General features: G+C 36.6%; 3 protein-coding genes across 5 annotated transcripts in view; 2 read left to right on the forward strand and 1 right to left on the reverse strand.

The window, feature by feature from the left end:
* The window catches only part of kalrnb (kalirin RhoGEF kinase b), a 71,862-nt gene extending 69,077 nt beyond the window's left edge, over positions 1-2,785 (reverse strand). Inside the window, exon 1 of the mRNA XM_052559290.1 lies at positions 2,170-2,785. Within this exon, the coding sequence (XP_052415250.1) occupies positions 2,170-2,236 (67 nt within the window). The 5' untranslated portion in view covers positions 2,237-2,785. The remainder of the gene's footprint in view (positions 1-2,169) is intronic.
* Positions 2,786-5,703: 2,918 nt separating this feature from the next.
* On the forward strand, positions 5,704-14,747 carry ccdc14 (coiled-coil domain containing 14). 3 transcript variants are annotated; one of them, XM_052558300.1, is made up of 14 exons: positions 5,704-5,761; positions 5,933-5,996; positions 6,086-6,141; positions 6,245-6,317; positions 6,453-6,507; positions 6,587-6,724; positions 8,482-8,691; positions 8,790-8,884; positions 10,457-10,817; positions 11,368-11,506; positions 12,197-12,279; positions 12,441-12,617; positions 12,991-13,123; positions 13,567-14,747. In XM_052558300.1, the coding sequence occupies exons 2-14, from the start codon at positions 5,967-5,969 to the stop codon at positions 14,459-14,461; spliced, it is 2,445 nt and encodes an 814-aa protein (XP_052414260.1). In that variant the 5' UTR covers positions 5,704-5,761; positions 5,933-5,966; the 3' UTR covers positions 14,462-14,747. The 3 variants fall into 3 exon arrangements, with proteins under 3 accessions (XP_052414260.1, XP_052414259.1, XP_052414261.1); XM_052558299.1 differs by having other exon boundaries at positions 5,710-5,996; XM_052558301.1 differs by having other exon boundaries at positions 5,710-5,996; positions 8,482-8,595.
* Positions 14,748-16,075: 1,328 nt separating this feature from the next.
* iqcb1 (IQ motif containing B1) lies at positions 16,076-22,204 on the forward strand. Its single transcript, XM_052559266.1, has 13 exons — positions 16,076-16,375; positions 16,656-16,821; positions 16,899-17,019; positions 17,563-17,656; positions 17,768-17,867; positions 17,969-18,141; positions 18,229-18,335; positions 19,162-19,283; positions 19,387-19,529; positions 19,887-20,035; positions 20,651-20,782; positions 20,941-21,085; positions 21,727-22,204. Exons 1-13 carry the CDS (start codon positions 16,270-16,272, stop codon positions 21,945-21,947), a joined length of 1,779 nt encoding a protein of 592 aa, XP_052415226.1. The 5' UTR covers positions 16,076-16,269; the 3' UTR covers positions 21,948-22,204.
* The last annotated feature ends 82 nt before the right edge of the window (positions 22,205-22,286 follow it).

Genomic DNA, 22,286 nt, shown 5'->3' on the forward strand with positions numbered 1-22,286 from the left:
GTGGGAGGATCGTGCAAGAGAACCTCCATCATAGGAGGAGACACTCAGAGTCTGCCCTGCGCACACACCTCCTGCTAACTGACCAATCAGAGACAGACTGACACACGTCCAGCTATATGAGTGCTGTGATTAAAGGGTTTGGGGTCAAAAATCCTGTCACAAAAATGCCTGATTCTAGAAGTGGTTTTGTGTGTTGCTTTTTAATATATAGATATAAAAAAAATTGTCTTAACAAAACACTGCAAAAATACTCAAAGGTATGCGAGCATTCCTAAATCGAGATACATTTAATTAAGAATCAAAATGACATAAGAGATCATTTTCTGAAAAATGTATTTAATGTAAATGTAATTCAGTGACTCTATGCTTATAAAATAGGAAAAACATGCAAAAGGGGTGTAAGAAAAATAAACTTGTTTTTTCTGAATTAAGTTTAAATTTTCCTTAAACTTATGAAAATTTAGTTTTTTAAAACACTTCATTTAGATAAATGTTTTAGAATTCAGAAATCATTTAATCATTCTACATACAAATAAATTATGTTTAGGTTTTATTTTCTAAAAAATGAAGAAAAAAAAGAAAAAACAAGACTTAATACCTCAAAGCATTTTTCTCATGAAAATTAATTTTCTACTGTAAATATAAAAAAACTAAATGCGAAAAATATTAGGTAACTATATATTTTTTGCAGTCAGCATGTCTATCTTCTTTATATTCTTACAACACAGGCATTTTTATTTAAATTTTAGATTGGAGCAAGTCATGTGTTTCAATTTTTTTAATTTTCCACAATTTATATTTTATGTATGATTTATACAATTTACTTAATTTATGCAATTTATTTATATCTATTATGGTGTATATTGTGTATATTATGGTGTATAAATATTAACAAGTTACATATTGTATTTTTGCTTTTGCAATAAATGTTTTGTAATTGTTTAACAGTTTAAATGTGCTATAATGGCAGATTCACAGTGTGACAACTTCTCATATAATTTGACCCGCTGGGCCATGTTGTCACAAATGTGGGTCAATATGGCTTAAATGAACTGAATCTTTTTACCTGTGCAACAATGATGGAAATGCTCAAAAACAAGACTGAAGGCATTTAAGTCTAATTGAGAATTATTAACAGGAGTGTAAAATGACAACCAGCCCTATTTATCCATATATAGTAGAAAACTATATCTTTAGCCATCTCTGTTCATATAATAATTATATAAACTGTAAATCATGCAGACACTGAAATGTAAAAGACAGTGTATGATCTTCACACACACAGGATAGATGCAAATGACATATAATATATATGTATTCACCAAACACAGTGAATGCATGCCATATTATGCATACACATATGTGATATCCATAGATGCATACTCACATTCCGACACAGGCAACATACAGACAGATGTGCATTATTGGCTTACCAGAAGTGGGTCAGTTTTAAGGGTCATAGCTCATGCACTGGTAAATCTCTAGTACATAAAAGTGAACAAAATCACTGAACCACAGCTGGTGGAGGTGTCAGGGTGGACACTGGGCTGGATGCAGAAGAGTAGATGCCCTTCTTGCATCTCTCCACGCTGCCTTTTCTCATAATAAAAATGCTTTTCTGTTTCTCGTGAAAAAGGAAGTACAGCACTAAGAATATCTACTGTTTGTTTGAATCAACAGGCTTCAGAAACATGAATCAATGTCACGACCGACAAAAGGCTGAGCCACTCCCGCGCCGCGCCGCGCCGCGCAACGCGATCCCTGGCGCGTCGGTGATAGTAACGTAATTAGAGAAGGTGTTGAGGGTGTGAGAAAAAGTGACAGGTGAGGTAGCATACAATTTACAGGGGGGTTCCTTGCTCTTGTGCACAATAGCCCAGACATGCAATGTAAGGGCGTTGAACGTGCCAAATCACGTATGAACATCACACACAGGCTTTTGAGGAATATGGCAGTTTTATCACGCATATGCATCACAGACTATATGCAATATCCTATATGTGAAGGGTGTGATGCACATCCAGACCGCTAAATTATGCCATTCGGGCATAATGGGACACATCTGACAGCTTCTAATGCTGTTTAACTCTGTAATGCAACCTCTAAGTGCATGTGCGGATTGATGAGTAAAATAAACTCATTGACATCCAATGTAACAAAAGCATATACCTGTTTTTAAAAACGGCTCCGTGTCTGGATCGGTCGGTCCTTCCTCAGCCGCCTCGGCAGAATTCATCTTTGCAGGATACGTTTCCACGGATGATGCTTATGATGATGGTCGGACTTTACACCTACGGATCTTTGTGATCTATGTGTGAGGAACACTAGAGCGCGTGGCCGTCTCCATTGGTGAACGCTCGTAGTAGTGAATGATGATGATGATGATGATGATGCCCGAGGTTCTGCGCTCAGCGATACTGTATCCAGCGCTCCTCGGGGCGCTTTTGTTTAAAGCCTACCCGCCTCTGCAAGACAACTGCTGGGGGAACCCCGATATAGAGAGCCGTGTAAACGCGTATGCAATGTTAAAACATCTCTCTTAAAATCCCTTATTCATCCGTTCCTCCTCCACCCGTAGTATATTCCTCCATCCGTTCGATGTTTCGCACAACCCAGTGGATATAATGGCAGCGCTAACCTACACTGACCGAGCGAACCGCAAACTGCCTCCACAGTATGCTCCAGCCTCCCACTATTACATAGGAAACAATGCAGCTAATGCAACGACTGTTATAGAGGTATATACAATCGTTCTAGGTTCTTTATTGTGGCGCAGCGTGGAGAAATGGACCAAATTTGTCCTCCTGATGCGTTGATAATGGGGTGTGTGTATTTCTCAAGAGGCCAGAGAACCCCAAACCATCACCATACGGTCCTGTTAAAGGGATGCCTGCTAATTAGAATCAACGAATCGCGGTCTGTTAGGATGCTTTTATCATTGGAACTCTATTTAAAACTTATTTGCAGATTTCCATAAAAGTGGTTATTTTGTTCACTAAATATCGTTGTTTAAATGAAAAGTGGTGGTCATGTTAATCTTTAAAAATAGCATTTGTAGGTAGCTATTCTGTGAAATTATCACACAAACAGTGAGAACATATAGATTTTTACACTATATAATACATTTATTATAGACATTTACTATATTAAGGAACAATATTGCTTAAGCATTATTATTTATTTTTTTTATAAACAAAATTTTTCTTTTTTTTAGTCACAAACGAAAATGGTTCCAAAAAAGAAACCAAAGCATCACGGTTTGGAGCGCATATGAGTGGAGCGGAGCTAGTTTCAACTCCAAATCCAAGCTATAAATCCACTCCAGGTGTTCCATTTTCCATCCTCCGCCGAAACCCTGCTCAGAGTGACCTTTTTTATTTTGTTTTATTTTTATTTATTTATTTATTTAAGCGAAAACCACACTTAATATTAGAAAATAATAATAATAATTATAAATAAAAAAATAATAATCAGATAATCAGATTATAAATAAATAAGTTATAATAAGAAACCTCCTAAACTATCCCCTGCTCCATGTAAACACAGTCATTAGTTCGAGTAGCCTACATTGTTTCTCAAATTAACAGGAAATAACCTGCAGGCCTATTAAAGAGACATTTGAATGATTATTCTTATATTGTAACGTACGCATAATATTACTGTATTGTGTCACTTGTAGGGCCTATTATCAGGTTCTTGGTTCAGTCTATAAAAACTTTCTAGTTGTAACAATATTATTTAGTTTGGTGGGAATGTGCCAGTAGCACTACTGTCAATCAGCACATCCCTTTAGAAATCAAAAGTATGCTTGAGCGTGACCACAATTGTGTTGTTTCTGGAAGTTAAATAGCCCTGTCGACTCTAACCATGCAGGAAATTTGGTCTTCCTGTGATTCAGATTTTGCACAGGGTGAATTCAACATCTGCGAAAACAAATGTCGACATAGGCCTACTAAATAATTGTACTACCGCATGACTTGCTGATTTGTAAGATAATATTAATACGATTAATCGGTCTTCTACATAACTTAAATTCAATGACAAACGCTTTTTTAGAAAGATTGAGGCTATGTGAGGAAAACGTGCTCGTAAATGTTGAAATGCCGCCCTCTTGAGGAAATATGGTTTTATAGAAGCCTCAGTGGTATGATACAAGAGAAAAATGTATTCACATTTTCAGATGTGTGCAAGCAATTCAATTGAAAGCATGCAGTGTTCTAGTAGACATACTTTATTTGTCTAACTTTGCTATTATAAAATGTACCTGATTCAGATGGATTGATTCTTGATGCATGCTTGGTCTTATATATAATAGTTCTTACGCCAAGGCAGGTGATCATCCCTCCAGAAGGATGTCATCAAAACCCAGCTGGAAAACATCATTGAGTAGGCAGCGCTGTGAGGATCAAAACGAACAGCTTCACATCACTTTATGTAGATTTATATAACCTGCTGAGAAAGCGGAACACAAATCTATAAGTCATCAAACATTCATAAGGAAGAATTTATATTCTTCAGAGTATGCAGGGAAAAGTTGGTGAGAATGAGATCTTCAGAGCAGTGGTCTAATGAAACCCTCTGCCAGTGAGAAAAGTGCTTGATTTTAATGGATCCCAAACCTGCAATTTTCACTGTTGTGCATGCAAAAGTGATCATATTCTTGATTCTGAATTACAGCTGAGTCTGAATAAAACATATACAAGTGAATTCATGATTTACATCAAAATAAATAATAATATATAGAAATGTCATGACTCATGCCACATCTAAACAATGACCATATGTGCTCTAATGTATGTTTGCTGATTGAGATGTTTTGTGACCTGTAGCATATATCTTACAGAGACAGATTTCACATGGCACCCTCTATCTGGAGACCCTGTAGAATATAAACATCTTTAAAATATATAAATTAATTTTACAGATGTAGCTGTTCAAAGATAGATAACATTATAAACGATCAAACATGAATGATTTGTGGTCACCTTTTCCTTCTGAAAAGCTGTATGATTTCTTTCACCACAGGAAGGCATATGGCATCGCGAGGGTGTCTGATTTCATCAATTGTGGTAAACTGTGTTTTGGATGAGAATTTAATGGGATAACGAGAGGAAGAGAACAGACTGTAACCTCATCTACCCATTACCCAGGAGGCGATAAACACCCCAGTCAAAAATAGCGTTCAGGGTTTTTAGCTTTCTTGTTCTCTCACAAGACTGGATTTTATGCAGGGTATTTCTCACTCTGCTCTGAAATATGGTGGACCACTTATTCTGTCCGATTTCATTTCACTAGAATTAAATAAAAAAACTAACGTATTATGAGCCTACTTGTGTTTTTATACAGTCTATGGTGCTAACATATTGACTATTTAAGAAACTGAAAATTAAAATAAAAGTTATTTAACTTACTGTATAAAAAGTATTAAAGGCAAAAAAAACGTTAATTATAGAATTGACATGCTGGAATATCATTTTACAGAACCGCAAAATATCAGACTGATTATTCTTCCATTCCATCTCCATGGAAACACCTTTCTGGCGTCTGAAGCCGTGATGGGCGTTGGCTGAGTCTGAGGAATCTGAGTGGCTAGTACTTATTTGATTGACATAGTCCGAGGCCAATAGATGACAGGTTTGATTTTTTTTCTGTAATCCACGAATGAAATCTACAGATTAAATCTGACTGTATTCCCATTGGTCCACGGCACTCAGCTTCCGTTTTTGAACGCAAACTGCAACTGATGATTGTAACAGAAGCGGTTTGTTTTGATTTTCATTCCTTAGTTTTTTAGCAGAGTCATACATATGGGTCTGGTTTTTAGATGAGTGCAGTTTGATTTGACATTTGGTCTGTACGGTTTTGAAGTTAATGACATTAACCATTATTAGACCTATACGATCACGATGGATAAATATTTGTTGCTTGGTAGGTGCACTTGGTGAAATTTGCAGATTTAATCAAATATGGCAAGACAGGGAGTATCAAGACCAAAGGTAGTGGTTGTAAGCTATATATTTATATTATATTATATAAATTATTGTACATTGTTTTGTTTTATTAATAAGCAAATTATGTTTTGCAGGTGATTTCAGCAGGCAGACTGACAGCCTCTGGATGTGAACCGATACACAAGAAAAGGTAACAGACTGGATAACAGAAATCCTGTCCATACTGCATGAATTTAGACACTTCTAAATAGTTGAAACAAACATTTGACATACAGAAATGGTGTCTGGTTTAGGGTTGCTGGGAGATATGTTCCTCCTCTTGAACCAGCATATTCTCTTTATTCAGAGCCAGACTCCAAAGATCAGGTAAACAATAGCAGCCACATACTAGAAGTAGTAATGTATAAACTGAAAAGAACTGAAAATCAGTATATACATTTTTAAGCTTTTGTGAAATTCTTTCTGATTAAAAATTGCATCCTGTGGACGATGATACATAAGGGACTCGACCAATGTGCTGATTTACACAATGGGATATTTCAAACTGAACAAGAAGGTATTGTATTTACAAAATCCATACATTTTGTATGTTCAGCATTTGAGAAGTGATGAGAGCAATAATCTTCCCACAACAGAATCAAAGCCCAAACCACAGGGAACAAAAACCTGCACCTTCAAATCCAAACCCAAAAATGCATCAAGAAAAATGGAAACTGACAAGAAAAGGCATGGGAAGAAGACAAACACAGCTATATATGCAAACAAACGGCCAGGTAATGGCCTTAAATATATTGTACATTTTGTATCTTATCAAAAGAAGTTCTGCTAGAATGTATACCTGTTTTATGAAATGTGACACATTTGTCAATCTTCCTATTTTACTTCCATCCTTTGTAAAAACCCTAGTACAATTTGTGTGAATGCCAAAGTAGAAAAAGAGCAGATTCCAAATCTTCAATACTTATTTTGCTGGATCTGTCCGTTGCTTTGGGCACAGTAAACCACCAGATCCTCCTGTCAATCCTACTGGCAAAGAGTTTCTCAAGAACAGCACTCCAGTGGTTTGAGTCTTACCTGTCGTTCAAAGTATCTTGGAGAGGTGAAGTGACTAAGTTGCAACATCTAATTACTGGGGTGCCTCAGGGCTCAGTTCTTGGACCACTTCTCTTCTCTGTCTACATGGCATCACTAGGTTCTGTCATTCAAAACCATGGCTTTTCATACAACTGCAATGCTGATGACACTCAACTCAACCTTTTTATTCCATCCTGATGATCCGACGGTAGCTACTCTCATCTCACCTTGTCTAACAGACATTTCTCGCTGGATAAAGAACCATTACCTTCAACTCAATCTTGCCAAGATGGATATGCTTGTGGTTCCAGCAAACTCATAGTTTCACCACAGTTTCACCATCCAGTTAGGCACGTCAACCATAATTCCTTCAAAAACAGCCAGAAACTTTAGAGTTATGATTGATGATTAGCTGACTATTTCAGACCACACTGCTAAAACTGTCCGGTCCTGCAGATTTGCTTTATTCAACATCAAGAAGATCAGACCCTTTCTTTCGGAGCATGCTTCACAACTCCTTGTTCAATCTCTTGCACTGTCCAGGCTGGACTATTGCAATGCTCTCTTGGCAGGTCTTCCAGCCAGTTCTATCAAACCTTTAATTAATTTAACAATTAATCATGAACAATTTAATGAGCCAAAAAGAATGCACTACACACCTCTGTTTATCAACTTGCACTGGCTACATAAAATTCAAGGCATTGATGTTTGCCTACAAAACTACTAATTCATTACTTCAGAGTTTTTGTACCCTCTAGAAGTTTGCATTCTGCAAGTGAACGCCACTTGATTGTGCCATCCCAAAGAAGCACTAAATCACTTTCACTGACTTTTAAATTAAATGTTCCCTCCTGGAGGAATGACCTGTCAAACTCAATCTGAGCACCTGAGTCCTTAGCCATCTTCAAGAATTGGCTAAAAACACATCTCTTGCATCTTTAGTTGACCCTCTAACTCTAGCACTCTATTCTAATTCTCTCTCTCTCTTTCTCTTTCTCTCTCTCATATATATATATATATATATATATATATATATATATATATATATATATATATATATAACTTTTCCATTTTAGACTTGCACTCTATTTGCTGCTTGTTTCCTAACAAAAAACTAACATTAGCTTTCAATTTTTTTTGCATTGTATCTGTTTACTTTTTATTGATTATATAATTTAAAAAAAACTTGCTACGTGTACTCCTTTAAGCTAACTGAGACTTATAGCACTTATATATCATTGCTCTTTTGTTGCTTTTGATTGCTTACATTGTCCTCATCTGTAAGTTACTTTGGATAAAAGCTTCTGCTAAATGTAAATGTAATGAAATACAGAAACAGGTTATTATTGTTAAAGTCATTTTCAGGAGCACAGATACTTCCTGATTATGCAGATTATGTAAAATCTTCATCCTGTTATTTTCAAGATCACAACTTGTTGTTGTTCTTTTACTGTAGCTCCTCCAGTGCAGAAGACGATTCCATCTACCAGTTGTCACCGGAGTTCAGCTGGGTGCTGTGATCAGTACCCTGGGATCAGACGGACACAAGTGTCAAAGGATCATCCTTCAGGTCTGACCCCTGTAACGCAAGCAGAACATGAACCGCAAAACTCACTTCCACTGGCTTACTCTCAGCCTGCTGCTAGCTGTAATCTTCCATCTTCGGGTAACAGACATACTAACTAACAGACAGTATAATGACTCTAACATAGTAAAGATAATTAGTAAATGAACATACAATTTGTGTACTCACTCTGTTTGCAGGTCAGGTTTACAAATCCAGTGTATTTAACTGTCGGCTGACTACATCCACACCTACACTGAGCCCTCAGAGACCTGGATCAGCTCACAGTGAATCTGTATGTTTACTGCACGATAATCCACTATGCAAACAAGGAGAGCTGTTGATCCATTAAAAATTTATAAAAATAAATATATGTGTGTGTGTGTGTGACCCTGGACCACAAAACCAGTCTCAAGCCACTGGGGTATATTTGTAGCAATAGCCAAAAATACATTGTACGGGTCAAATTTATTGATTTTTCTTTTATGCTAAAAATCATTAGGATATTAAGTAAAGATCATGTTCCATGAAAATATTTTTTTTTTACATTTTTTACTGTAAATATATTTAAACTTATTTTTTGATTAGTAATATGCATTGCTAAGAACTTAATGTGGACAAATTTAAAGATGATTTTCTCAATATAATCTCAAATAGTTGTACAGTATCTCAGTTAAATATTGACCTATAATAACAAACCATACATCAAAGGAAAGTTTATTTGTTCAGCTTCCAGATGATTTATGATCTAAATTTAAAACAATTGACCCTTTTCATAGTCCATGGTCACATATACAGAATACAAGTATAGAACATTTTTTTTTAGTTGTTGAAATAAATGTGATTTTCAAAGTCTGTAGTGTACTAATGTACAAAAGTGTACACATTTTGGATTCTGTGTATAAATATTTCAGTTGTGATGGACGGTGTATAATTCTGAAAGTTTAATTGTTCAGGCTGAATATAGCCTCCGGGAAAACACTATACAAATAACTCTTGAATAATAAAAGATTTAAATAATTTGTTAATATAAAGAAAAGAAACAGTATGCTCATTTGGTGCTCGAAACCTTGTATTATCAGTATTAAAAACAGTTGACAGCCGTGATACATGTCTTTTTATGCATTGCGTTGTGTATCATGCTGCGTAAACAAAACATTTGTGATCTGAAAAACAACAACCAAGCCTACTCTACACGCCTCAAACTCAGGTTTGAATTATCATTGGCAAATTATTTCAATATAAATAACGTACTTCCAAGCTGTGAGTCAGAAGCCCCAGACCGTTCTTGCAATGTTTGAACTGCCCAACTTTATAGAAACAGCCTTTGTGTCACAGATGCATTGCTGGCTACTGGTTCAGGAAACAGTCCTCCATAAAATGTGCTGCACACATCTGAATATTTGTGTTGGACTGTTCTGAAACAGTGTTGGAATACAACTTAACCACTGATTTCTAGTCATGTCCTCTTTTGCAAGGCCAAACAAGTAGTTTCGCTTTCACAACGAAACACACACGACTCTACGACATGGCGGTGGTGGCAACAGAGAGAATGACAATTACACCTTCTTTCTTTGCGTGAACATTTGGCCGTCGTTATGCAAATCTTCCATTGTAGTGACGTAGAGATGTGGAGGCGTGTTAGAACGAGTGGTTGGGAGTGGTTGACTCTATAAAGAATATCTCTTTGAATTTCAGACTTTAGTCTTTGCAACTTTATAGATCTTCTTCATGCACCAAGAGCTTGTAACACTCCAAAGATAATTTTTTTTTTTTTTATTGCATCATATGGCCCCTTTAATTTAACTAATAGTACTGAATTAGCACTGAATTAATGGTTCTAATAATATAGATGCTTCATCATTAGGTGGGATCTGTAGAGCCAAGAGCCCCTTTGGCATCATCCACGTGGTCCTCAACCTTTCCCTCATCTGCAGTGCTAACAACACAGGTGCCCAACCAGCCCCAGGCCAGCCAGCCTCAACCTGACCCAAATGGACTAATTATTTGCGATGACCAGAAGCAGGAGATCTGTTCTAAAGAAAGTGGTACTAATGCAGAGGATGAAATAAAAGATGGGATGGACACTACACCTGTCAGAGACATCAGTGAGAAATTAACAGTTCTCAATCACAACGCCAAACCCAGCAGCCCAGAGAAAACCACACAGAAAGTGATGACCGTTAAATATCTGCTGGGAGAGCTGAAGACTTTAGTTGCTAATCAGGGTGAGAATAATTGACTACATTTCCTTCGTTTGACTTTTTCATGCATCTAAAATAATTTCATATAATATTAAATTTAGCAAATATCTATCTATCTATCTATCTATCTATCTATCTATCTATCTATCTATCTATCTATCTATCTATCTATCTATATTCAGTTATTATACACTTTTGTAGTTCCAAACCTGTATGATGTTCTTTCTTCTGTGGAATAGAAAGTACATCATACAAGACAAAAACAATGAGACATTTGTCGACATATCTTTAAAAAAATGTATTGTTCTTTGTGTATGTTGTTGTTGTCAGGCTTTTATTACAGGGATATCTTCCTTTCTTCCCTCTGTCCTGACTCCTGCTCTCTAGATCTGATAAATGAAAGCTGATACGATGATTCTCTAATTCACTTTCTGTAACATAATAAAATATTGGACTGTCAGAGAATCAGATCACCCGGGGATTGAGTTGCTAGTTTTGCAGATTCTAGAAACTAGGCCAATAAGTAGAGTGTGTGTTAGTTTCACATGGTATTATCGTTCACTCTTCTGTGCAGACAGTGATGCTGTGCGGCTGATCTCTGAGGTGGAGCAGAGCATCTCACTGCTTCCTGTCATGGTGGGCAGCACCAACATCCAGGCTGAGATCGCACTCGCCCTACAGCCACTCAGGAGTGAGAATGTACAGCTGCGAAGGTCAGTGACTACAGCAAAATACAATATACCGTATTTTCTGGACTATAAGTTTTTTTCATAGTTTGGCTGGTCCTGCGACTTGTAGTCAGGTGCGACTTATTTATCAAAATTAATTTGACATGAAATGAGAGAAATGAACCAAGAGAAAACATTACCATCTACAGCCACGAGAGGGCGCTCTATGCTGCTCCGTGCTAGTCTACACTGAAAACATAGAGTGCCCTCTCCTGGCTGTAGACGGTAATGTTTTCTCTTGGTTCTTGGTTCTAAATAAATGCGACTTATAGTACGGTGCGTCTTATATATGTTTTTTTTCCTCGTTGTGACATATTTTTGGACTCATGCGACTTATACTCAGGTGTGACTTATAGTCCGAAAAATACGGTAAGAGAAAATAAAACTGCAATTAAATTAATTACATGGTACATGCCATTTAATTAATCTAAACTAAAATCTAATCAGATTTACTGGTATGTGTAGCCTCTAAATCAAGTTCATTCAGAGTCTTTACTGTGGCAAAAAAGCATTGAATAGCATACAAAAAGCTACCTTAGAAGTCAGTATATTGCATGGCATTGGATATAAGCTTGATTATGCAGATTATGTAAAATTTTCATCCTGTAATTTTTATCTTAATAAATCACACTTTAATTGACAAGTCTAATTTGTATTAATTTGCATGACTCCCAGACGTTTGCGTATTCTCAATCAGCAGTTATTAGAGAGAGAGAGATCAGAACGGCGTAACAGGCCGGAGGCCTTTGACATGGAGGGTGAGTGGATTCATGATGTCTATTAAGGGCTTGATTTAGAAATAAAAAAATCAATGAAAGAACAATTGTACAAATATGTATATGTTTTTAGAATTTAACCTTGTATTTTCTAACCAAATGGATGTATGAGTTTGTTGGCTTGGTTTTTTTTTTTTTTACAGCGGTTGCGTTGCAGTCTCTGAACCTCACTCTACAAACTCAGTTAAATGAGAGCCGTAGAGAGCTCGATGTTCTGCAACAGGACAACATGAGACTACAGAAAGACATGGAGGACAAAGACGGTGACCTGAAGCAGCACAAAGACTTGTGTGAGTTAGAGAACAGACGACTAAGACTGGGTAAGACCATTCTTTTAGACCGTTCTTTTTTTCTTCTTTTTTTTTTAGCTTCAAATCATGTTTTAGTCTGTATTTGTAATACTATATAGGTTTTATTTATTATTTTCTTAAATTATAGTATAGTAAATATGTTAACCATCTAGCATTTTTATATTATCATATTTAAAAAAAAAACAACAACTTAGAATTGATTTTTATAATCACTATATTGATATTGTATTAACAGGTATGACGCCACTGTAACATTTGTTGCACATTCCAAGATATATTTATTTTAATAATATAAAAAACATGACTGCTGTTAAATTTACACTCATATTTGAAGCCTTTTTCTTTATGCTGTGAGTAATTGTCATGTAACTTACCCATGCAGAGGTGAGTGAGGCATTAGCTGAAATGCAGAGTTGGCAGAGTAAACTTGGAAAGTATGAGATTGAGAAGACTGAACTGACTTTGAGCCTTCGGCAGAGGGAGGCAGAGATCAGCAGACTGCAGGAAGTCATCAGGTAACTAACTAAACCCATGGGTTAGGTATGTTCTCATGGAGTCATGGAGAGCAGTGAAAAAATCAAATAAACATAACTGTCTATAGTTAAGATGAGCGACTTTTAAAAAGGAGGAGAAAGTGCTTCTTTTTTGTTGTTGAAAGGATGTGCATCCAGTCAAACTCTATTTTGACGAATATTCATGTCACTTGATAAAAAAAAAAAAAAAGCCAAAGTAGATATGTTAATTTTGACAGGTTGCATGACAAGTTCTCCTTTTGTTTGTACTGTAGAACAAGCAATTTTGATACTGTACTTTGTGCAAATGGATGTAATTTAAATTCTGGCTTGAGTGCCACTCACCTAAACTAAAAGGAAATTACCCTTTCAAATGTAATTTAGAGACTGTAGTATATAACAGAATATGTAGGTCAAATGCTGTTGTTTTTTTTTCATGCACACAGAAATTTGCAGATAAGTCAAACAAAACACACCAGCAAATATTCTCATCAGTTGGACTTATGCCAACCAAACTCTCACCTTACCAAGAGTGTTCTGGAATTGCATGAAAATGCACAGAGGGAGACCGCTGTCTCAGATAAACTTTCAAACTCTGTGAAGACCTACCTTCAGACCCTGGAGGGCACCAGACAGGCCTCTCCTCCCCACCAAGTTTACTGTAGGTCCCAGACATTACAACCAACCTCTCCTGGTCGGACTGATGGTGGAAAAGAGAACTTTATGCCAGTCTGCTCTCCATATATACGCAAACCTACCCTGGAAACCATAGCTGATAATGAGTCTCAGTTAGAAGAGCAGAAGCGAACAACATTTACCCCTTTAAGAGAGACTCCAGTGGTGCAGCTTGCCTCAGGAGTTGCTCACAGTAGTCCACTCACTCAGTGTAATGAGCTGATAACATCCAAGAATCAAAGGGAAGATGTGGATGCTCATATAGGCCTAAAATATATGGGCCGTGATTTTGAAAAGCTGGACATCGCAGATGGGCTTCACATTCAGGATGTGAAGAATGATGGCCGAGATTACGATTCAGATCATCATGGCATGGCTTTACATTTAAATCAGAGAAATAAGGGCCTGGACAATCGGCTAGTGCAATCCCAACATGCCCGTCGATGCCTAAGGATGGGTGTTCAGTCAGCATCCACCGGACATCCTTCAGTGACAGAAAACACCTTTTCCTCGTGTGATATTAAATCTTTAGCTTCTGATTGGAGCATTAACTCCTGGACCACGTTTAACACACAGGATGAGCAGAATTTCAGGGACGGTCTTGCAGCATTAGATGCCAGCATAGAAAATCTACAGAAGACCCTGAGAGTTGATCTAAAGATATAATTGATTATATGTAATCAGTGGATGTTTTTAAAGGTCTCTTTATTTTTTTATTAAATTATTATATGTAATATCAATAGATATCATTTACATTTCTCAGTGAATTATTATTATTTATTTATTTATGTTTTTGCTTTGGTCCCAAGTTCGCTAGGATTCAGTCTTGAATAATAGAGAATCATCAGAAATGTTCCAAATTAAATCCTTACGGGGCACAGTTTGTCCTGTATTTTAACATTATACTTTCACAAAATGATATTAAACTTTTTAATTTATTGTGTTTGAATAATTTTGCTTATGATTGTGAGTGTTCAACTTCCTTTCTTCCAAGCATTGTTTTCATCTTGCTTTAATTATTAGGGACTCCTGAACTTCTAGAAATGTTTATTAAATTCATAAAATCCTCCAGGGATGTGTTAGAAATTCAGTAACTGAAACTCACATGGTGCTAGGTGCCAAGAGACAGTAAGAAAAGAAAGATGTTATCTGAGTTTATTAACCAAAAGCACACTGATGGAATGTTTTGAAAACTGGGAAGAAGTCTGGACAATTATAGGAATCAATAGGACTGGTCCAGGGTGACTAAAACAGTGAGATCTAGGCTGAGTAAAGCAGATGAAGCCTGGTTGACCGTGGCAGAAACATTTTTTTTCAGCCTTCCAAGATGCTATGGGTTTGAGAAATGACGTTGACTTTGCGTAAGCCTACAAAATGCTTGGCTAACTGAGAAGCTCAAGAAAAAGTGCACCGGTTCTGTCTAAACGTAACGATTAAAGTGAGGATGTTATCTCTATTTGTGTGCTTTTCATGTCACAAACAGTGAATTTTTGAACAAAACAAAAAAGGTTATTTTTGGGTCTACACTTTTGGGGTCAATGCACAATATAGCCTAAGATATATTTTGAATGATCAAAGTACATTTAAAAACGATAAATTAAAATTATTTTGTTTACAAATGTAACCCCAGTTTTGTGTAGCTATTTTGACCATGTTTTGTTCAATTTCTAGATTATAAACTCTTAATTTAACCGAGGAATTAAAAGCAGCAACTAAACCAGCTAAGGTAACACAAAATGTTGTTAGTTTGAGTTTTCAGGCGGTAACTTTCAATATATATTAATATAGGATATTGTTAACAAGTTCGATTATCTAATTAATACAGATCATCTCTAAAGCAAAGACGGAACACCTTAATAGTGCAAAATTACGTTAATTATTGTGGAGTATACCCTCGTTAATTTTTTTTTACAACTAAACCATCGACTCATCAGTTGGAGGCGCTGTTGTCGCGGAAATAACGACATTGCTGGCAACTTGGCATTGTGTTAAGAGAAAATTTTATTAACACAAAAAATAAACATTTATTCCAAACAAACACATTCAAGACATTCCTCACACTAGTTTTGCTTTTACCCTAGTTGGAGTTGATTAGCATAATTACACAACAGTCAGTCAGAAATATGAAAAGGATATGTGAATTTGTATTTTATTTTAACAAAAATTCTGATTATTGTTATAATACAACATCATGTCATGTGTGAAAAAGTATATATATATATATATATATATATATATATATATTAACAATTTGCAACACGATGGGTCGCAGTGTGATGACGTAAGGTTTCCGTAGAAACCGAACTGGCTTTCGTCTGTTGCCTTCTGTTTTGTCGCTTTTCTTGACAAAACAATCATGGAAGTTAAATCTTCACCAAAAATATGAGAAGGGATAAACTACATAAACTCTTGACATTCGACATGGGTTTTTAATATATAAAATCGAACACGTTTTATCCGAGCTGGTCAGCGCAATGGGTCCATCAGGAGATAAAGTGAGCCCAGAACTGAAGGATCTGGTCGCAGACACTCGAGAAAAATCCGAAAACAAGGTTAACGACGTGCTTTCTAAATTAAAAGGTAAAGATAATGCAAGTCCTCTTTTTTCCCTTCATTTATCACTGTTTAAGTTCGTTAATTTAAAGCTGTCTTTTTTGCATTTCACCCAAATAGTCATGCAGTACAAATGCTTTATAAGTTATAACCTCTCAGTTCATACAAGCTCATAAAACTGCATGTACATTAATTTTACAATAATAATAAGTTATTATTGAAACATGTTGCATGTCAGCTGTTCTAGAATATACAACCATGTATCTCCTGACCTACATGAATGAACTCAAATCCCTGTCATGAACAGATCTTTTAGACAGGAAGTCTTTAGGAAATCAGAGGGATCTGGAGGCATGCAAACAGAGTCTTTACTCTCACGGTGTGCTGCAGTACTGCTCCTCTTCCCTGAGATTCAGTCCAGCCAAGATTCACGGAGGCTATGCGGCTCTGACACAGATGGCAGACCTCCTCAGGTATTCAGATAGAAACACAAGCTGAGTACTGTTGTCATGCGCAGCGTCAGATTTAAAGCATGTTTCTGTTCTACTAGCACATGCTGTGTGGGTCTGGGAGCTTTCAGAGACATGGAGGTGTTTAGTCACGATTTTCTGCCTTCTGTGGTGGAAAGCCTTCTTTTTCTTGCAGACCGTCTAATGAACAGAGCTTTGCGGGTAAGATATTACAGTCTCCTGAATCACAGAAAACAGCAAGTAGCAAGGTTTATTTATTGTACAGTCAGCTAGTATGTTTTAATGCAAAATAAACCCTTCCAGAGTGAGACAAATCTTGGAGGTCTTATTTTGATAATAATAATTTGAAATCTTATTTTGATAATAATTGCTGTATTTTGATTACAAGAGACCGCACCCAGCTAACGGGGAACGTTTTCAGAACTTTGGCAAATGTTCCGGCAAGGTTCTCTGAAAGTTAACTTCTACCAGTAATCATAATAGAATTAAATATTATCATATCACACTTGCAATAGAACTGTAATAGAAGTCTTGATTAATGTTGTTTACATCATTCATGGGGCATTAAAAACATACTTTAAAAACATTAAAAACATACTATTTGTTTCATACTATTATAATTTCAGCTTTTGAACTTTAAGAGCACATTCATAAATAATGGGAATGTTAGTAAAAAGTTCTAAGAACATAATTTTATTAGCTGAGTAGTAACCAACCAGATCACTTCATGTCTCTTTTTAACAGGACAAGGCACATAATGAGATAATCCGTTTATTTAGAAAAGTCTTTGATTCGATTGGCTGGCTCCTCAGGGCTCATACACATCTCATTCATCACGGTAAACAACTTCCTCTATAAATTGAACAAATTAACCATCACAAGATGTCTTTAGAGATGGATTTTAGCTTGAACTGAAATGAAACTGACGTTTTTAGCATTCTCTTCTCAGTACTGAGATCTAAACATTATGAGAACATCCAAATCTGTGAAGATGACGACGTCTCCATTGTTACTGTCACCATGTGGAACAATATCTTCAGGGCAAACGGGTACAACAGAAAGCCACCTAGTCCATAATACAGCCTTTATCCAAGTAACTGCTTCACATTTAAATACTCAAATACCTCTGTCTCTCCCTATGTTTCTGAAGTGCTGTTGTAGCTGAGATGGGAAACAGGGCTCTGACTGACATCATGGATGATATTGTGTATAAAATGTCCAGTAGCTCGAATCCTGTGATTGGCAGAGCAGCTGTAAAGACCCTTGTTCTGATTATGGACCACAGCAGCTCAACCCATCATCTCATTCACAAACGATACAGAGGTACAGTCGCACTCTTTAGATCTCAAAGCATCTTCAAGTTTTAGTTGCTGAGTGTTTCGACCTGTCTTCCACTGTTTGGTCCTGCAGGTTTGGCTGATTTAGCTGTGAAAGACTGGCGTGGTAAAGGCTTTGACTCTGTTCTGGATCAGCTTATTGATCACTTGCGGTCAGACGTCCCATGGAGAGACACTACGGTCAGTGGCCACTAGCTCAGAGTGTCTGCTTAATGCATTAATGTAGACATGTTTTACATTTGGTAGCATTTTATTTTATCCTTTAAATCCACTTGTGATGATAGTTAAAGGAATAGTTCTCCCAAAACTAAAAAAATCTGCTTAAAATGTACTCATCTTCAGGCTATTCAAGATGTAGAGGAGTCTGTTTCTTCATCAGAACAGATATTAATTAATCCAAAATAGCAATACATCACTCGTTCACCAGTGGATCCTCTGCAGTGAATGGGTGCCGTCGGAATGGGAGGCCAAACAGTTGATAAAAACATCACAATATTCCACATGACTACAGTCCATCAATTAATGTCTTGTGAAGCAAAAATCTGTGTGCTTGTAATAAACAAATCCATCATTAAGGCTTTAAAAACTTTATCCATAGTAACACTTCCTCCAGTGAAAGTCTCCTGTTGTCTTCTCAGATCAAAGTCTGACACATTCGTGTAGAACTTTAATTTAACAGTAATCGTAATTTATTAGTTTGTTTATTACAAACATGCAGCTGTTGACCTCACCAGATTATCATCTGTTTGGACTCTCATTCTGACGGCACCCATTCACTCCAGAGGATCCATTGGAGAGCAAGTGATGTAATACTAAATCTACATTTAGGAAGGCCTGAGGGAGAGTATATTTTCTTCAAATGTTAATTTTTAGATGAACCATTTCTTTAAAGTTTCTTTCATTAAATACTCATAATTATCATTTTCCACTATCCTTCTGATCGTTTATAATTATACTGGCTGTTTGTTGTGTATTTCTTTTCCCTACATACTGTATATAAATGAAGGAGTCATCTGAGGAGTGTGTGCGAGCAGCTTGTATTATCCAGGCAGCCTGGAGAGCCCATCAGACCCGGAAAAGACTTCGGAAACTCCCCAGAGCGGTCAGCACATTACAGCGCAGCTTCAGGTAAGAAAATGATTTGGTGAGTCCATCTGTGAAATGAAGACATTTACCATTTAGGGACACTTTGTTATGTTTTAGGTAAATGAGATTTATCTTTGTGCAATAGGGAAAAGCGCAGGCGACAACAGGAACACACTGAGAGACATCGCGCAGAAGAAGAATTACGTCATCAAGTGTGTCTGCGAAGACAGAGAGCCATGAGACAGTTCCGCCAACACCAGCTTCATCTGATGGAGATACTGCCGGCTGGTAACAAACACCAAATCAAACATAGTGTGGTAACCTTGTTGTGCGTATGCATCAGGGTTGTTTTCATTAACCAAAAACATTTTTGTTAATTGAAAAAAGCTGAAATAAAATAAAATGGAAATGTTAAATGAAACACTTAAAACTAATAAAAAGTCAGAAACTGCATTAGAAACTAGCTGAAACAATTGAAAATTGTAAACTGAAATTTAAATGTATTTTTGAATGAAATAACAACTAGTATTTCAGAAAAAAATACTAAACAAACACAAAAGCACATTTACAACAATTGAAATGAAGACTGGAAATATAGCCAGCAAGCATGTCAACAAATGAAAGTCTGTTGTCTTCCTCTCTCAGCCCAGGTGGAGAGATACCTGGGGGAGCTGGAGAACAAGGCAGCCGTGCTGATTCAGAGAGTGTGGAGAGGACACCGAGAGAGACGCAGCTTCCAGCAGCACAGATACATTCTCAGACAGCACAGAGCTGCTGTCACTCTACAGAGAGCCGTGAGTGTACAGCTAACCTGGTTTACAGTGTCAGGAGCTCAGGCTAATATCCTTGAGATACTATTATATTTTCTCCTAATGGTTTGAATGAGTTATTACATTTTCATTAAAGAAAAATAATAATAAAAAAAGGTTTTGTTTTATTAATTTATTATTCTAAGTAAGGTCCATTGTTATTGCAGAATAAAGCTCAACAGAGTTACCCAGATGAGCCTGTGTTATTAGTTTTTACTAGTTATCAGGAAATAACATACCTAGGAAAGTGGTGACTGACCAATCAGAATCAAGTATTCCACAGAGTCGTCTAATAATGTATATTTTTTATATTTGTTTTGTAGTTTTTATTTTTAGTTCAGCTTTAATACAATTTTGAAATGTTACCTTGGTAATTAGCTAAAATAAGCGTATTTACTCATTTATTTTAGATTTAAGTGCATTTCAAGTAGCATAAATGTTCTTTATGGTTTCAGTTTAAGTTCACTTTAATAACCATGGAATTTGTACATATGAAAATAAATTAACATTGTACACTTGTCATATTAATACATTAAAGAGGTTGAGTTGTTTTTCTCCGATAATCTTGATCATTTATGTGCTCATGTTCTTCTTTGTCAGATTCTGCAGTTTTTAAAACGTCGTAGAGCACAGAGAAGTATTCTCACGCCGTTAAAAGGACCCAGAGGACTGACTGACAGGAGAAGAACGGAGCTCAGGCAACACATACAGGAGCACCTCTCTCTACATCCCGTGAGTCACCTTGAAGAAATCACATTTTGTGTTCTCTTGGTATTTTATTCCTTGGAGTTAAAGCTTCAATGAAGCCATATCCAAATATAGCCAAATTCTCTTTTGTATAATGTTCATTTTAAAAGTGACTCATTCATTTTTTTTCTTCTGTTGTGCAGTCTTCAGAGGGCAGTGTGGAGCTCCATCAGAGAGCACAGAGTCTCCTGCACCAGCACCTGATCCACAGAGCATCCGATCGAGCGCAGGAGCAGCACAGACAGGCTCTACTTGCGCAGATCAACACAGACTTGGAGCTTTTACTAAGTACGTACCTAAATCTATAGCTGATATACTGGTGTGAAGTATGATTTCAGGAATTCCCGAAACATATCTAAATACTTCATGTGAGCGCAGAAGCTTCTACTGTAGCTGTGCAAGCCTGATTTCAGATGTGGCTACATTTGGAAATTTGCATAGATTATGTATCTGGTGCAATACCTCTATATTAAATGTCACACATTTTTAAATCTTGTGTTATTCAGGGGGCGGGAATGAAAAATGTACCCATATTTTTATGCAGCAAACATGTACATATGAAATGGTGGATCGACAAGCTAATGCTTATGCATTATAAAATTCAACAACAATTAAGACACATTTATATTATTGAATTATATAATTGATTGAAAACTGTGTAAAATAATGTGGTAATTGATACTCGAGTCATTGCTTTTTCTTAAAAATGGTTCAAAGTATAAAATGTGAAGTTTATCATTTTATAAAACTTTGTTTTTATGAAAACCTCGGTCTGAACTGGACCGTGCATCATGCATTTTATTATCATTTCACTGTTTTTATTTTAAAATTTTTCCATAGACATTGCACCCCCCTGCTTCTGTGTTATAGTTTTTTTTGGGCACTGAGAACCACCAATCTAAAGTCACTCATTTGTTTGTTCATTTTAGATGCGCCGTCGCTGAAGGATGCCAGAGCGGAGGATGTGAATCTGTTCCTGAGCCGCTCCTGCCCTGTGGCCACACGCGCACGTCAATCCCACAATGCCTTGATGCAGAGCATGCGTCTCCCGTGGTGGAGGACGCTCGGAGAGGAGTCCTCCAGCCCAGAGGAGCCTCCCAGGAAAGACTATGACATGGACATTGAGTCACTGTATCTAGGCGGCAACTAACAGATGATGAAACTCAGACTTTATTTGCAATATATTGTTCATATCAATATGAAAGAATGGTACATGTGTAATGGCAAGTTAAGGCTTCCAATGTGATTTCAGAGCAATATCACAAACAACAGAACAAATACAGTGAAGTACATTTACATTTTTTGGGTGAACTGTCCTTTAAAAAAAACAGCAAAACAATACAAGTTTTGTACATAAGTTCTTGTCTTTTTGTTAAATGTATTATTAAACATGTCAGGTACATGGTGCACTAGCAGTCAGTTTCAAGACTATTATAGTCACCTTTTTAACATCATATAAAGTGCTAGTTATTTATATTTATTTAGTTAG

Source organism: Carassius gibelio, chromosome B6, assembly GCF_023724105.1.
Source record: "Carassius gibelio isolate Cgi1373 ecotype wild population from Czech Republic chromosome B6, carGib1.2-hapl.c, whole genome shotgun sequence".
NCBI classification, from domain to species: domain Eukaryota; kingdom Metazoa; phylum Chordata; class Actinopteri; order Cypriniformes; family Cyprinidae; genus Carassius; species Carassius gibelio.

Excerpts from the sequence above, each read along its gene's own strand:
- ccdc14 (XM_052558300.1), top strand. The coding sequence starts at position 5,967 with ATGGCAAGACAGGGAGTATCAAGACCAAAG. Across the intron at positions 6,318-6,452 it reads AGCCAGACTCCAAAGATCAG|GGACTCGACCAATGTGCTGA; the intron begins GTAAACAATAGC and ends ATGATACATAAG. Across the intron at positions 6,508-6,586 it reads ATTTCAAACTGAACAAGAAG|AATCAAAGCCCAAACCACAG; the intron begins GTATTGTATTTA and ends TTCCCACAACAG.
- iqcb1 (XM_052559266.1), top strand. The coding sequence starts at position 16,270 with ATGGGTCCATCAGGAGATAAAGTGAGCCCAGAACTGAAGGATCTGGTC. Across the intron at positions 17,657-17,767 it reads TACACATCTCATTCATCACG|TACTGAGATCTAAACATTAT; the intron begins GTAAACAACTTC and ends TTCTCTTCTCAG. Across the intron at positions 20,783-20,940 it reads AGCACCTCTCTCTACATCCC|TCTTCAGAGGGCAGTGTGGA; the intron begins GTGAGTCACCTT and ends TCTGTTGTGCAG.